General features: G+C 39.2%; 1 protein-coding gene across 1 annotated transcript in view; it reads right to left on the bottom strand.

Annotated features, from left to right (window-relative positions):
• GDA (guanine deaminase) overlaps positions 1-13,947 on the bottom strand; it is a 67,896-nt gene that overhangs the window by 10,443 nt on the left and 43,506 nt on the right. The window contains exons 6-10 of the mRNA XM_019736678.2: positions 13,245-13,272; positions 11,978-12,085; positions 9,570-9,677; positions 7,859-7,956; positions 5,475-5,542 (exon numbers count right to left, since the gene is read on the bottom strand). Coding sequence (XP_019592237.2) covers positions 5,475-5,542; positions 7,859-7,956; positions 9,570-9,677; positions 11,978-12,085; positions 13,245-13,272 — 410 coding nt within the window. The remainder of the gene's footprint in view (positions 1-5,474; positions 5,543-7,858; positions 7,957-9,569; positions 9,678-11,977; positions 12,086-13,244; positions 13,273-13,947) is intronic.

Raw genomic sequence — 13,947 nt, 5'->3', positions numbered from 1 at the left:
TAAATGAGCAATGCTGATGTAGACAGTTTTATATGTATGTTAGCATCATCAGATGAGGAATGAGATTTTTAATCATTTAAAAAATGATGTCCCTCATAATCCTTAAATTGACATATTACCATTGACAAGAACAAATATAGGAGTTATTAAATGAGTTTGTATAAATAAATGTCAAGTAAGTTACCATGTTTTACTAGAGGAAAAGTATAGCCAAAAAAATACACTTTATACTTCAAGGATTCTTTCTATCATTTCTAAGTAGATACATAATTCTAAGTGCCTACATATATTGCAAAAGTAATAATAATAGCCTATTAAGTAATAATGCTAGATTGCAGTTCAATTTTATGTTCAACTATCTTGCATGTCCTTAGATAAACTTGCATGAAATTTTTTTCAGAAAATGCTTTCCTTTAACCAGAACAGTTAAGATCATCCACTTCCTTAACCAGTTTTATTACATCTACTTAAGTTACTAGGCCATTTTAGTAATCATCTAGTAAACTTTCTTTTACCATAGCATCAAACTAAGAAAACAAATAAGATATGGGAATAACACTTCGGATTTGGGAAAATACTTTGTCCACTGCCGTTTCTTTATTGCCTGAACAAAGAAAATGTGAAATATATAGGCAAAATGAAAATGTTATCACTATATGGTATGGAAACATGTAAAAATTGAATATATATTTAAAAGTATGTGCATAAACACTGGAAAGAAACAGAAAAACAAAAGCAATGCCATTAGGATCATGTGAATACGGAAGATTTAAATACTCGAGTTATAATAACAGGTTTTGTAAAATATGACAGAAAGTAGTATTTTCCTCAATATCTCATCAAAACTATCCACGTAGAAAGAGTAAGAATAGATTAGGAAGCAATGCTATGAAATTTGTTGAGAAATTTTTGAGCTGTCTTATTATATTGCTGCCTTAAATGATGATTTAATCATCCTATATTCTCTCAGTTGTCATGTTAATAAAGTAACTGCCAACAAAGGAACAATATTGTGCAGATCAAAGAATGACCCCTGGACCACACATCCCGTGTTATTTAGTCAAGCTTTTCTTCCAGGGATTTCCATTGTGATAGTAACTTCCTGATCCCTGCCCTGCCTCAGTGGCTTCTCTTGCCTCTGCAACACATTTAAAGCAGGTAGAATCCCTACTTTAGCATATAACAAGAGGCATTGCGATGGAGTCAAAAAAGAAATAACGAATGTCATGTTTTACTGACCTAGTTTTAAACTGTGGATCTGGAACTTTTTTGCTTTGTTGACATTTGGTCAGTTACTTAGTACTTGCAAACCTCAATTTTCTCAGAAAACAGGAATAACATCATCTATCTTAACAGTTGCTGAAAAAATACAATTAAGTAACATAAATGCTGGGGAAATGAGGACCAAAGGGTAGAAGCTGCATGGGGGAATGGTGGAGAAAAATGAATGCATTTTCCCAGAAAATCTATCCCCAACTCTGTGCCCCTCTACCAGCATGAAAAAGAATGGCACTATCATTTGCTTACCAGAGTCAACATAAGGACAAACAAACCAGACAGGAGTAAAAACTTGAGCCAGAGGGCAATGAAAAGATAAAAGGAAATTATTTTATATGTGTGTTCATTTCTTATGTATTCATTCATCAACCGTCATTTACTGAGCCTTCTCTGTGCCTGATTCATTTAAACACTCATAAATAGAACTTATGGGCTCCATAGGAGCTAACTATATAGTGGTGGAGAAAGAAAAGAGACATAAAAAAACCAACATTAACTCTAAACTGTGTTCGGTTAGCGACAGAGTAGATGGAGGTGGGAAGCCTCTTTAGACGGGATGGTCAGAAAAGACCTCTTTAAGACAATGACACTTAACCTAACACGGGAATGAGAAGAACTCAGCAATGCACAGACAGGCATAAAGGGTATTCCAGGCAGAGGGACAGGATACACAAAGGTCCTTTGGTAGAAGGGAGGATGACCCAGAGGGCATTTAAAGATAGCCAGTGTGGGGAGGAGAAAGTAGTGGGAGATGAAACTGGGAGGTGGACGGCATCACACCTTGCAGGGCTTTGTTGTCCTTGTAAGGAGGTTTGCATACTCAAAATCCCACTGAAGGGTGGTAAGCAGGAGGGGGTAAAATGGTTGGATTTTCACTGTGATTCTTTGGAAAAGAGAAGCCAGAATTAGAAGGGCCTAGGATGAATATGAGACCAATTAGGTAGCTAGTGCAGGAATTTAGGCAAGCAACAATGGCAGCTTCCATCGGCTGGTAGTGGCTGACAGAGAGAAAGAGGATATATTCAGGAAATAGTAAGAAGTCATGAGATTGGGCGTTGTACTCACTTAGACATGGGGGAGAGGTAAGGCCACAGAGGGCCCCAAAGACAATGGCCAAATTGCTACTTTGAGAAACTGAATTCTCTTGAAAAGGAGAGCCATTTAAGAGAACCAGGCTTAAATGTGTTTGGGGGTATAACGAACTTCGGAGTTTCTGTGAGGAGGGGACAAAGAGGAGGGAGAAACGAAGCAATTGCAAATGCAGGTTTGGAATTCAAAGAGGAGTCTGAGCTGGATAACTGAGTCATCTGCAACACGTAATCATGTGAAGCCAAGGTTGAGGATGAAGTCTCCTAAGAACAGGATAAAGTAAAAAGAGGAGAGAGCCTAGGACTGAGCCCTGAGGAGAGCTTTTGAATGGCCAAGGAGAGGAGAAAGGGCCTTCCGAGAAGAGAAACAAGGGCTGGCAACAGGAAGAAGGGAAATGAGAACAGTGTGGTTTCACTGAATCCAAGATAAGACTGTTTGGACAAAGGACAGAGTAGTCAACCATGGCAAATACTGCTCAGAAGTCCAATATAAGATCAGACTGGTGTCCTTTGGAGCTGGCAGCAGAAGAGATCACAGTGGTTAAAAGCCCAGGGGAAAAAGGTCAAGGATAGTTACCATGGAGGGTGAGGCAAGAAGCCTACCTGAAGTGGGTGGAGGAATGGAAAAGTGCCTACAAAGTGGTAGCAGTGTGGGTACCCATTCTTCGAAGCAGTTTTGCTGTGTAGGGACGTAGAAAGGTGGGACAGGAACCAGAGCAAGTGTGTGATTAAGAGAGATATGTTTTTTCATTCCTTTGCTTAAGAGATCCGAAGATACTAGAGAATATTTATTTATATGCTGACAGGAATAATCCAGTAGGGAGGAGATAACAATGAATGGTGAAAGGGAGTCAGTGGCCCAAGTAATTAATTTATTAAGATACTGGAAGAGGGAGAGAATACAGAACACACCTCAGGGTATTTTGGGGTTTGCCTTAAATTGGAGGAGAGCCTTTGAGGGCGGGGGACTGTTATGAATAAAGCTGGTATAAACTTCCCTGCACAACTCTTGTTGCAAACAAACATAAGTGTTCATGTCTCTAGGGTACATATACCCCAAAATGGAATTTCTGGTTCATTTTTACATGTATATTTAACTTTAGAAGAAACTGCCAAACAGTTCTCCAAAGTGGTTGTAGCATTTACCCTCCATCCGGTTGTGAATGATAATCTACATGCTGCTTCTTGTTTGTTTGTTTGTTCTTTTCTCAGTCCTCCTCTCATTTGAAAAATTTCCTTTTCCATCACAACTTGTGGTCTTTTCAAAGTGCCATGTCTTCTTGTACTCCAAGGGTGATGGTCATTTTCTGAACTTTTCTTCTGGATCCTGAAGAAGATCGCTTGCAGAAATGTGCTCATCTTTTTATACTTTATGAGACCGCTTTCTCTTGTTCTGCAATATTTGTGTTAAGCTCTGTGTGGGTGGGTTTCCCCTATCTAACACTTGAGCAAGTCCAGATCCACCTACACTCATTATAGATATGATAAATGACCCACTCTTGGACGTACTCTCTGTCCATAGCATCAGGTTAAATAATTTTCTAAAGTCCATAAGTAAAGGACAAGTTGATACACAAAAGTAATGTTTAAGAAATAGTGGAGCATAGGGTAGCTACTGCGACAGAGACTATGTAAAGTTCAACAGCATTGTCCAACTTAATAAGCAAATACACCACATTGAATCAAACTTTTGGTCAATAAACCAACATTGCTCTTTCTCTGTTAAGCCAATTTTTATCGACTAATACAATGTACCAAGTATGTGCTAACTACTTCATATGGATTTTTTTTTCCATTTGAGCCTCAAAACAAGCTTGCAAGATAGACATTGTCATAATTGTTGTTGTTACCGAAATTAGGAAATGAAGCCTTAGAAAATTAATTTGTTCAACATCTTACAGCTAGGTAAGTGACAGAGCTTTAAGTAATTGTTTTTGGTCATGGCTATACAACCCAAAGTCAAGAACTGGAAGTCATGTGATGCATTTAAATCACAGAGCCCAAACTAGAAAGTTTGGAAAGAATACCTATCTGATTTTTGCATGTCTGCTAAATTTTTCATTAATTGACTAAAGTGTGTAATAAAACCTCTTGGCCATTTTTTCTTTTCTAATAATGCTTTTCTGGGGAGGTGAAATAACTGGTTTTCAGCCTTAATACCTGTGTCCATATCCAAGTATTACACCTATTTTAAAGACATTAATAAATCTTTTTGTATTATTGTGTAATTGTGTATCTTATCAGTGAATTCCTCGGTATAAAAGTAACGGTGACTTGCAGAAAATGATGAAAACCATCAGTCAACATGCAAACATCCTGATGCTCTTAAATATCAGGAAGACAAATGCATCAAGAACCAAAAATGAGTCCTTGTGACTCACAACCACTTTTTGTTTTTTTAGTTCATTCACACAGACTCACAGCGGATATGCCCAGACATTTGGGCCTGACGCACACTTTCCAAGTGAGTAGCATGGCACACACTCAGGAAAAACAATTAAAATGTACTGTGACAAAAGAGACATCACTAATTCACCAGCCACAAAGAACGTCCTTCAGCCTAGCAAATATCAGACTGCCCATGGGAATGGAATCTCATTTTGTTAACGCTGCTTAAAAGCAGAGCAAGTTCTCAACATAACTCAGAGTTCTCAATGCCGGCATAGATGAAATTTGTGTTCACTACAGCAAGGTCAGATCATTTTCTTTTGAGACAATATTTGTGATCACACCGTTATCGAGAACTACAAAGATACAAATCCAAACTATTAAAGCCTAGCCAGGATAAAACAAAAGAGGGGAAAAAATCAAGGCCTTTTTAAAAAGAATCTCTAAAACACTTTAGAAGGGCTTATCTGTTATAGTCTAGTCTGAACTGTAAATGTGAGTAAAAGCTTTCAGGAAGTTAGTGACATCAAAATGTCTTCCTTTACATACATCTTCCTATGGCTTCCAAACCCACCATTTTATTAGCTCAAGATATTACTACCAGATAATAAAACCAAACATTTTTTTTTAACATAGAACTGGAATCTGAAAATTAGTCACATTAAAAGTGATGCACTTAATCAGTCACTTTGCTATAGCTCCAAATGGCAAACTACTAACCTGTACCCAGCCCTATTTTCACTTCATGTTTCAGGACTTCCAGCACATTGAGAAAGCCGCTGCAGAGCCTGTTGAGAGAGAAAATGGTCAGAACAAGGAGACCAAGTGGTTCCAACAAGAGAAGGACGCTAACAGTAATGATGGTGATGTCACTGACATGGGGTTTCCTTTCACATCGGCTCTTATGCTGCCACAAACACATCAGCCCAATCAGATCATCTAAGTCCTGCAGTAAAAAGGGATCATAAAGGAACTTGAGTCCTGGGGCTAAGGTTAATCTTAGCAGGATATAAAGAAGCACGAGCAAGAAGAAGAAGCAGGGGGTCATGTGTAAGGAAAAATTAATGAAGAAATTAAATCTGGTAAAAGTCTTCCCAGTTTTTAATATATTTTTAACCAATCCATCCTTCTATGTTAGGAAGTAGAAATTATAAAGCATTGCCTTTCCACTCAATTTGGAACCATCTGTTACCTTGAATGACTAGCAATGTGCAAGATCCAAAAAGGGGGGTATAACAGGAAACGGGGGTGCAGACTGGTGAGTGAAGGCCTGAGTTCAAACACTGCCATTGAGGACAGCTGCCACTGGGAGAGATGGTTCCTGAGCTGAATTCTAGACCTCGTGACCCTGAGCTTAACAGATGTGCCCCCTTTCTAAAGAAACAAAACTAAAGCAATCCTGAAAAGATGCAAAGATCAAAGAGGTCTGCTCCAAGATGCACATAACTATAATTTTCAATGCCCCAACATACATGCAGTAAAGCTCTCTAAGTTGTTAAAGAAAGAGTAGCAATGACCATTTAAACAGAAATATATCCATAAATAAATTTAACTTCAACCCTCAATTTGCAAAACTGGATCATGTTTTAATTTAGATGTTACAGAACTAATTGAAGGGATGTTAAATCCTTCCCCTACCTGGCCATTAGACTATAATAAGGTCGCTAAGCTGTACATAGGCAAGATCCCTGGTCATGTGTGACCAACCTGTCCGAAAAACTAGAAGCCTCTGGAAACTCTTAAAACACTCCAGAAACAAATCGCCGAGACTCTTGTGCCTTTCCCATACTGCCACTAACACATCACTTTCTCATTCACAAAGTCCCTGTACTCTAACTTCCAGGACTTCCACTTCTTTGCCTGGGGCTCTCTTCAGCTGCTATAGCCTGCTCTGTCCTTGTTTGGGGAAGGTCGGGAGCTCCAGGGAATCGATGCCTCTTCACCCCCACCCAGCAATCCTCCAATAACTGATGGGTGTTTGGATGTAACTATCCCTGCTCTCCACCCCTTGGGCAGGATGACGTTGAGGTCTGCTTCATACACTGGCTCCCTGAATTTTCCCAAAGGATTAAATTCCAGGAGCCCACAGTGGTACCTTGGCTAATGATGCATTCTTGACGTCTTCCCTTCTCTGTCTCACCCCGTTTAGGTGTTTCCTGAGATCACCTCCCAAATAAACTACTTGTATGTCAATCCTTGTCTTATGATCTGTTTGTGCAAGAACTCAAAACAAGAGAACACAAAGTAACCCTCAAACAAACCCTAAAATCTAGCAAGCTAAATAAATCTGTTGGATGAATATGTAAACAATCCATCCCAACCTACTTCTAAGAGGTAGGAGCGCTACTCTGGGTTGACCAGCACCAGAAATGAAAGCTCCTTTCTGTATCTAGTCCTGGAGCATGGATCCTTAACCTAGCATCATGGGACCTATGGATTCCCTGAAATTAGATGCAGCATTTTTATATTTTTGGATTTATTTCTGAAGATACAAGCCATAACTTTCACCTGATTTACTTATGGATATATTACCATTCAAAATGTTAAGAACCAATCATAAATAAACCTTTGGCTTTCTGGTGAGCTACCAGAGGACAAGGTCCCTTCCACGTGAGCTGACTTCCTGTCAGATCCAGCAGTGTGACATATACTGTAGGGTGTTTTCTTCCAGTAGCACTACACCATTTCTACTAGTTTGTACGTTTCCAGTGTGTGTATAACACAGAGTAATGGGAAGTCAGCAGCCTCTCCTTGGAATACCTGGCTGACTTATGTGCCCTTTCAGTCCTTAGCTGTAAATTCTGAATGCTCTTGGTTTTGAACTCTTTCTATCGTATTTCTAATTTCCTGTTTTGTGCAAACTCAGAAATTTTAAGAGATGTGGCTGTCTTCAAATGCATGCTCTGCAAAAAATGTCCTGTTAGGTGCTCTCTTTCTCCCCATTACAGCACACGTGCACCTCTGTCTATCTAGTTCCCATCCCAATCAAACATAACTATAGAAGAGAGATACTGGAGGAATGATTGAGAAAACAAAGGTATTTGTTTTCTGCTAATTTGCAACTCAGACGTTCATAACCTATCAATCAATTATTGCCGACTTACGATAGGTTAGAATTGGGACAATGCGAGATCGATGCTCCTCGGTCCCTGAATATATCCAGTTCTTCTGCGGAAAGATAGCAGCCATGCGCCATCACTGTCTGAAGAGAAGAGAGTCCTATATGGAGTTTACCACTTACAAATGTTTACATTAGTCTTCATTCACGAGACATTATAGGTACAGATAGAAGCTGTGACTTGTCTGTTAGCATCTTCACAAGAACATTTATGATTACATGTCTGTATCAATCACTCTTTACAAGTCACATCTCAAAAAGGCCTGTAAAAAAATTGGATCACAAAAGTCTCAGCAAATTTGTGCATCTTGGCTCTTTCTTGTTTTCATCTATAAAGTAAGGAGGGTTGGTACAGGTGATCTACAACACAGGATATCCATCCAGTTTGAACATATTGATTCCTTCAGCTCCACTTTAGAAAATAACCAAGTTACTTTCTTTTCTAAGTCTAGTGAGCAACTGGTGGGGTTGTACCTGTTCCTATTCTAATCAGAACTTTCTAGAAGTCAGCTTTCCTTTCTCAGAACACAGAAGCTATGGAAATGATCCTGGAAAGAGCTGTTCTTTATTTCTGCTCCTAGCTACCTATAGGAAGCAATGCTTTTGGTACATATAACCAAATACACTTTAGTTATTTCATCACCTATATTTACATTTTCATTAAAAGTAGGAAATGTAATATCTTATAAGCACACATTCAAAAGGTAAAACTGATCCAAGAAGGCAGGCAACTGCGCACAACAGAGACTTCTCTTACTTTTCAGTCTTGGTAATATTTGTGGGTTTTCCTGAATAAGACTTTTTCAGAACTGTTTGTCCCTCCTTTCTCCCTTGGGGGGCATGGTTCAGTGGCCACAGAATTATTATTAAAATACAATTTTCCTTACCTCTGTGCAAATGAAATTAACATGCAAATTGAAGGTTAATTTATTAATCATATGGAAATACATGTAATGGAGGAGGAAGATGAAGGTTTACAAGATTTATGCAGAATATTAACCTTTCAAATTAATCATATTCACATCTCCATTCACATTGCCACTAAGAATTCACTGGCTGCAGTCGTTCAATTCTCCATGCTGTTTGTACATTTCATTGAAGGCCAAGGAGTATATTTTTCTAATGAGGTCTCTCCACACTCACATTAATTTTAATTAACTAAAAATTATTTAATTATAAAAATAACACATACTCATTTTTTTAAAAAGCAATCTTAAGAGTGTTTAAAAATAAAAAGTGAAAAACCCTGCTGCTTTTTCCCTCAGGAAGAATAGCTCATTCTTTGTAAATGTTGGATAAAATTCTGATTATGGATGTTCTATAATCTAAAAATCCCTCACGATAGCCATGTTTTAACTTTTGTATATTATTAACATTCCTATTCACATTCCTTACAGAATGGATCCTTAGAAATGATCTGCTAACTCAAAGGAAAGCACATTTACATTTTAATAGACACTTCAATATGTCCTGGACCAAATGACTTTCGCACTCGCAATGAAGCTTTTCGATGTATTTACTGGGATGAAACTTCAGGCGCATTTTTTTGCAATGTACACATACTCACCTGCACACTTGGAGCTTTACTCTAGTTTGGGGAATGCACCTGTCATAGAGGTCTGAAGAGTCCTACTGAGATTTTCACATTTAGATATATGCCCTGCTTCACACAGGTTATGTCATGATATGCAATTTACCTTATTTGTCAGAAGATTGTTTTTATCATACACATCTGTATAGTGTTTATAACCAGGGTGTAACTTTTTCACAGATTCAATTTCATCAAGAGTTTCACTTACATGACTCTGCAAGAAAAGAAATAATATTTTCAAGTTTTTAATGTAAAATACCATTAGAAATTATACTTCCTACCCCCAAATGATATGGATGGTTTCTACTTGCCTGTGTGAGGCACCACATAGAAAGACAATGAAGATTGTACATGTGCCTTATTTAAAACAATTCTGTATCATGTATATAACATATATATGACAAAGAAACTATGAGTAGGTAATTACACAAACATGTAATATTTTACCCATATAATGTTCTTCCAAAAAAAGTCTTTTCAAATTCCAAACTATAGCAAGAAGAAACAAAAACAAACAGTATTCCTTGAAGACTTAAGAGTCTAGCTATTTATGACCACCTACCTCCTTTGGTGGTTGTTTAAGAAAAGAGTTCAGTGGCCATCAAAAGAACAAATAGCATGGGTCACTCATAAGAAAATTGGAATTTGAACAAAGAGAGCTGAATTTTAGCTCAAGTTCTGACCCTACTTAGGTGTCTTAGGACAAGTTAGTTCTTTCCTTTGGGGCTCCATTTGCTTCTCTCTCAAATAAAAAGGTTGGACTAGATGAGTGATTTTCCAAATTATTTTAACTTTGGAAATGTTATTCTGATAAAAATTCATAGAAATCCAGCTGCCTCTCAGAAGGAAGTAGAGTTGGGACTCTGGGACCTTGTCCCCATTCTGTCCCCCTTTTTGCCTTCCAGAATGAGTTCTTCTGCAGAAAACAGTTGGAAAATAACTGAGCAAGACAACCCTGCAGTCACCAAGAAAGAGCCCATAGGAATCCACATTCAAGCAAAACAAGTGAGGCCTGGCCCCCACACGAATTTTTCTCCAGAGCACCACGAAAGGTGAGAGGGCATAAAGTGTTTTTGAGACACAGCACTTTAAGTGTAACCACACCAATCCCTCGCCTAAAATAAAAATCATTTCAGACCAACTGGTGGTGAATATATATTATGGGAAGTAACTCACGAGCAAGTTACCACTTCCAAAAATGGCAACGCTGGTTCCCTCTGCCCATGAGGTAGAGTATGCATAAATAAAAGAAAAAATAGCAATGTTCTAAAAACGAGTGTTCCACCTACAGGATGAGCTCTATCCCTGGCCTTGAGGAAATCCTAGACCACTGAAGAAATGCATGGGCATCAGAAGAGAAGAAAGAAAACCCAGATGATTAAGTCATTTTGATAAATTTGGGTAAATACACACATACACACATCCACAGCAAGGATTATGCTTGATTTTGTTGTGTGTTGATGAGGTTCAGGACACACTATCCCAAAATATGGCATCTTGGCATATTAAATATATGCCATACTAAGCTGAAGGAGTTTGAGAAAATGACAGAACCAGGAAGGTCACTCTAACATTACCCCTCCTTCCTCTCCTGAAACAGATCATAAAACCCACACGTGAGAGGTGCCCGCCCTAAGTCAGTTTCATTTTCAGACCCAGACAGGGACCCTAAGAAGGCAGAGGAAAACTTTTTCCTCCCCTACAATTGTGTGGGATTGAATCAAAAATTTAAATATCAGAGACTGCAAAGAAAGAAAGAAAGTAAACAAAGTGGGGAAAGATGAGAACAGTTAATGAGCCCTAAAAGAGAAATCTTAAAAACAAAAACAGCCTCCACCCTACAAATGATAAACAATCAATGTGTTGTCCTTCCCCTGACTTGCCTTTTGTTATAAGATAGTCAACACTTCAGAGGGAAGATCTTAGTGCAGTATGTAATGAAGCTTGGATGGGGGAGGGGAGCCTCCAACTCCCAATTTTAACGCAGCTGGAAGCTTTAAAAAGTGTTTCATCCCTAAATTGCAACTGCATGATGACAAAGTAAGATATACCTTTTTTGTTCCTGATTTTAAATTAAGAAACTCAGAACAAAAGGGCTTTTAAATGCATTTTTTCAAGTGGAAATTAAGTTCTTATTGCTTTTCAAATAATAGGTGGTTCCTTCAAAAATGAAGGACTAGAAGGCTGAGCAAATATCAAATAAAAGAGAAGTAGGAAAGAAACGCATTACATATATCCTACGGAGAAGAGGTAAACCAGTCTGTCATTGATCTTGCTTTGGTTACTTATGTTGTCCTGATCTCTTCAAACCTGATCAGAGACAATTGAGAGTAAAAAGAACATTAGGTTTCTTACTGAAAAAACAAATGAACTGGATTTAGATGACGTCTGTAAGAGCCCTCCGTGGCCCATGAAGCTATACCACTAGGAGATCTCAGCAGAAGAATTGGAGATTAGGGTACCGTGAAGTCTTGCAGGTCTGGACAGTGGCAGAAACAGGAGAAAAACACCCACCTGAATGTGCAAATCATTGGTCTTCGCGATGTTTCCAAGTTCGCCCAACAAAGTCTCAGAGCAGGAAAGGGCAAAACGTGGTGTCACTATGGGCTTCACTCTAGAATACTGGAAATAATAAAAACCAGTTGAGAAGGAAGCTATGGGTATCATGAATATACAGCATATCCCAAAAAGCATTTCATACAAGATGATTTTATATCTTCATTTTTGGGGACAGTCCCCCTTTCCAAGACTGGGTAGAAGTGCTGGGTTTCATGGAAACGGCTCATGGCTGAGGATAAAGGAGAGTATGTTCTACAGCACCAAGTTCAGTAGAAGAAGATCTTATCCCAAATGATAGACATTCCCTGCTGCACAACCACATGAAGGTGCAGACGAGTGACCTTTATGAAGAGAATTGAGAGGCAGAACAAGAAACTTTAAAGGAGAGTGCTGGGCAGACTACAAGTGTGGTGGTGGCCTATTCCACTTTCTAGATCTTGGGGAAGTATGCTGGCCATGAGAACTATTAAGTTGAAAAATTTGCCCTGACATCATCCAAGGTGAAGGGCAAAGCAGGAAAAAAGAATTCATAAATGGATGGTAAGAATAAGGATCCAGAATGTTCCACCTAGGTCTCCCAAGTTAGATTGAAAGAAATTCTGAGGTTTCCTATGGTTTCTGATCAGATCTCAAAAGATGGCAAGGGAAGGGTTTGGCTTGCCAATCTAAGAGATTGTATCATGGAGCCACAAAGCAGCCTGCTGGGGATGGGGGCAGGAAACAGCACCGCCTCCACAGGCTCACCAACCCCAGGGCTGGTTGAGTGCCTGCAGGCCATGTGACAGGCACACATTTACGGACCAAAGCAGCCCGTGGCAGGGGTATCAGGGCTGGACAGCACCTGTGTGTTATACCAGATCAGGGAGTACAAGAGGTGGGAGCCAATATTAACGTAGCCAACAAACTGTGCCTCAATTTCCAATTGCCACCAATTGTCACAGCCATGAAGCCCTGCCCCAACTCCCCAGAGACCAGTCCTGTGAAATTAGAAGGTCCCAGAGGAGGGGAAGAGAAAACCACTGCGAAAGCAAAAAATGCCTGACCTCATTGAGCCGAGGTGACGGGTCCACTGCGAAAACAATTTAAGGGTCTAGGAAAATACTTCTGCGTGCATGGAATAAGCCAAATGTACACAGATTAATCTCCACCAAACACCTTAATACCAAACCCTACAACTAAGACAAAGGCAATCCAAAAACAAGTGGGCAATAAGTTTACTTACGTTCTTTTTGAGCATTTCTGACACAAATCTGAAATAAAGCAACAAATGGGAAGTTAGAAAATTTAGGCATTTTCAAATAAAAATTTTGAAAGGGTGAAAACATGATCCTTCCATGTCCTATTTTCCATGCAAACATTGCTAACACTGCACATGTTTCACCACCACTAATTAAAGATTAACAAGTAGTAATTACTCTGCTTTCTCATTTGCAGCCAGAGAGATGGAGTGCAAAATCACAGGGCAATGAGATGTTGTCATCTAACATCAGCTGTCATCTAACATCACCTAACTTAAGCTACCAGTGTTCCCACAGCACTCAAGCTTAAGCTCCGTTTGGGGGAATATTGCAATATGTTATGCTCCTGAGTCCTGGTCTGTGCACCTGGAGGGGTTTAGAAGCCATGGGGCTCTCTGCTCCTAATTTCCCTAAAGTGGAAGCTACTTGTTCACACAAGCCCATCACTTATTTCCAAAGGCAGAGTCCCACTAGGCCCGCATGCTGGAGTGAGGCAGAAGGAAGAGGCCAGTGGTGGCTGTGAAAGTGTTGGTGATCTTACCAATTCTACCTGTAAGGTTGGTGCTGTCTCTATGGCCTAGGAAACAGCTAATTCTGCCCTGGCTGGAAGTATGTGCTAGCTATAGCTTCCTGCCTTCTGGTATTTCTTTGTTTCAGAATCAAATGTAAATTAAGGTTTACTCTGAC

This window comes from Rhinolophus sinicus, linkage group LG04, assembly GCF_036562045.2.
Source record: "Rhinolophus sinicus isolate RSC01 linkage group LG04, ASM3656204v1, whole genome shotgun sequence".
Lineage (NCBI taxonomy): Eukaryota > Metazoa > Chordata > Mammalia > Chiroptera > Rhinolophidae > Rhinolophus > Rhinolophus sinicus.
This window is presented reverse-complemented; position numbering and strand designations above follow the sequence as displayed.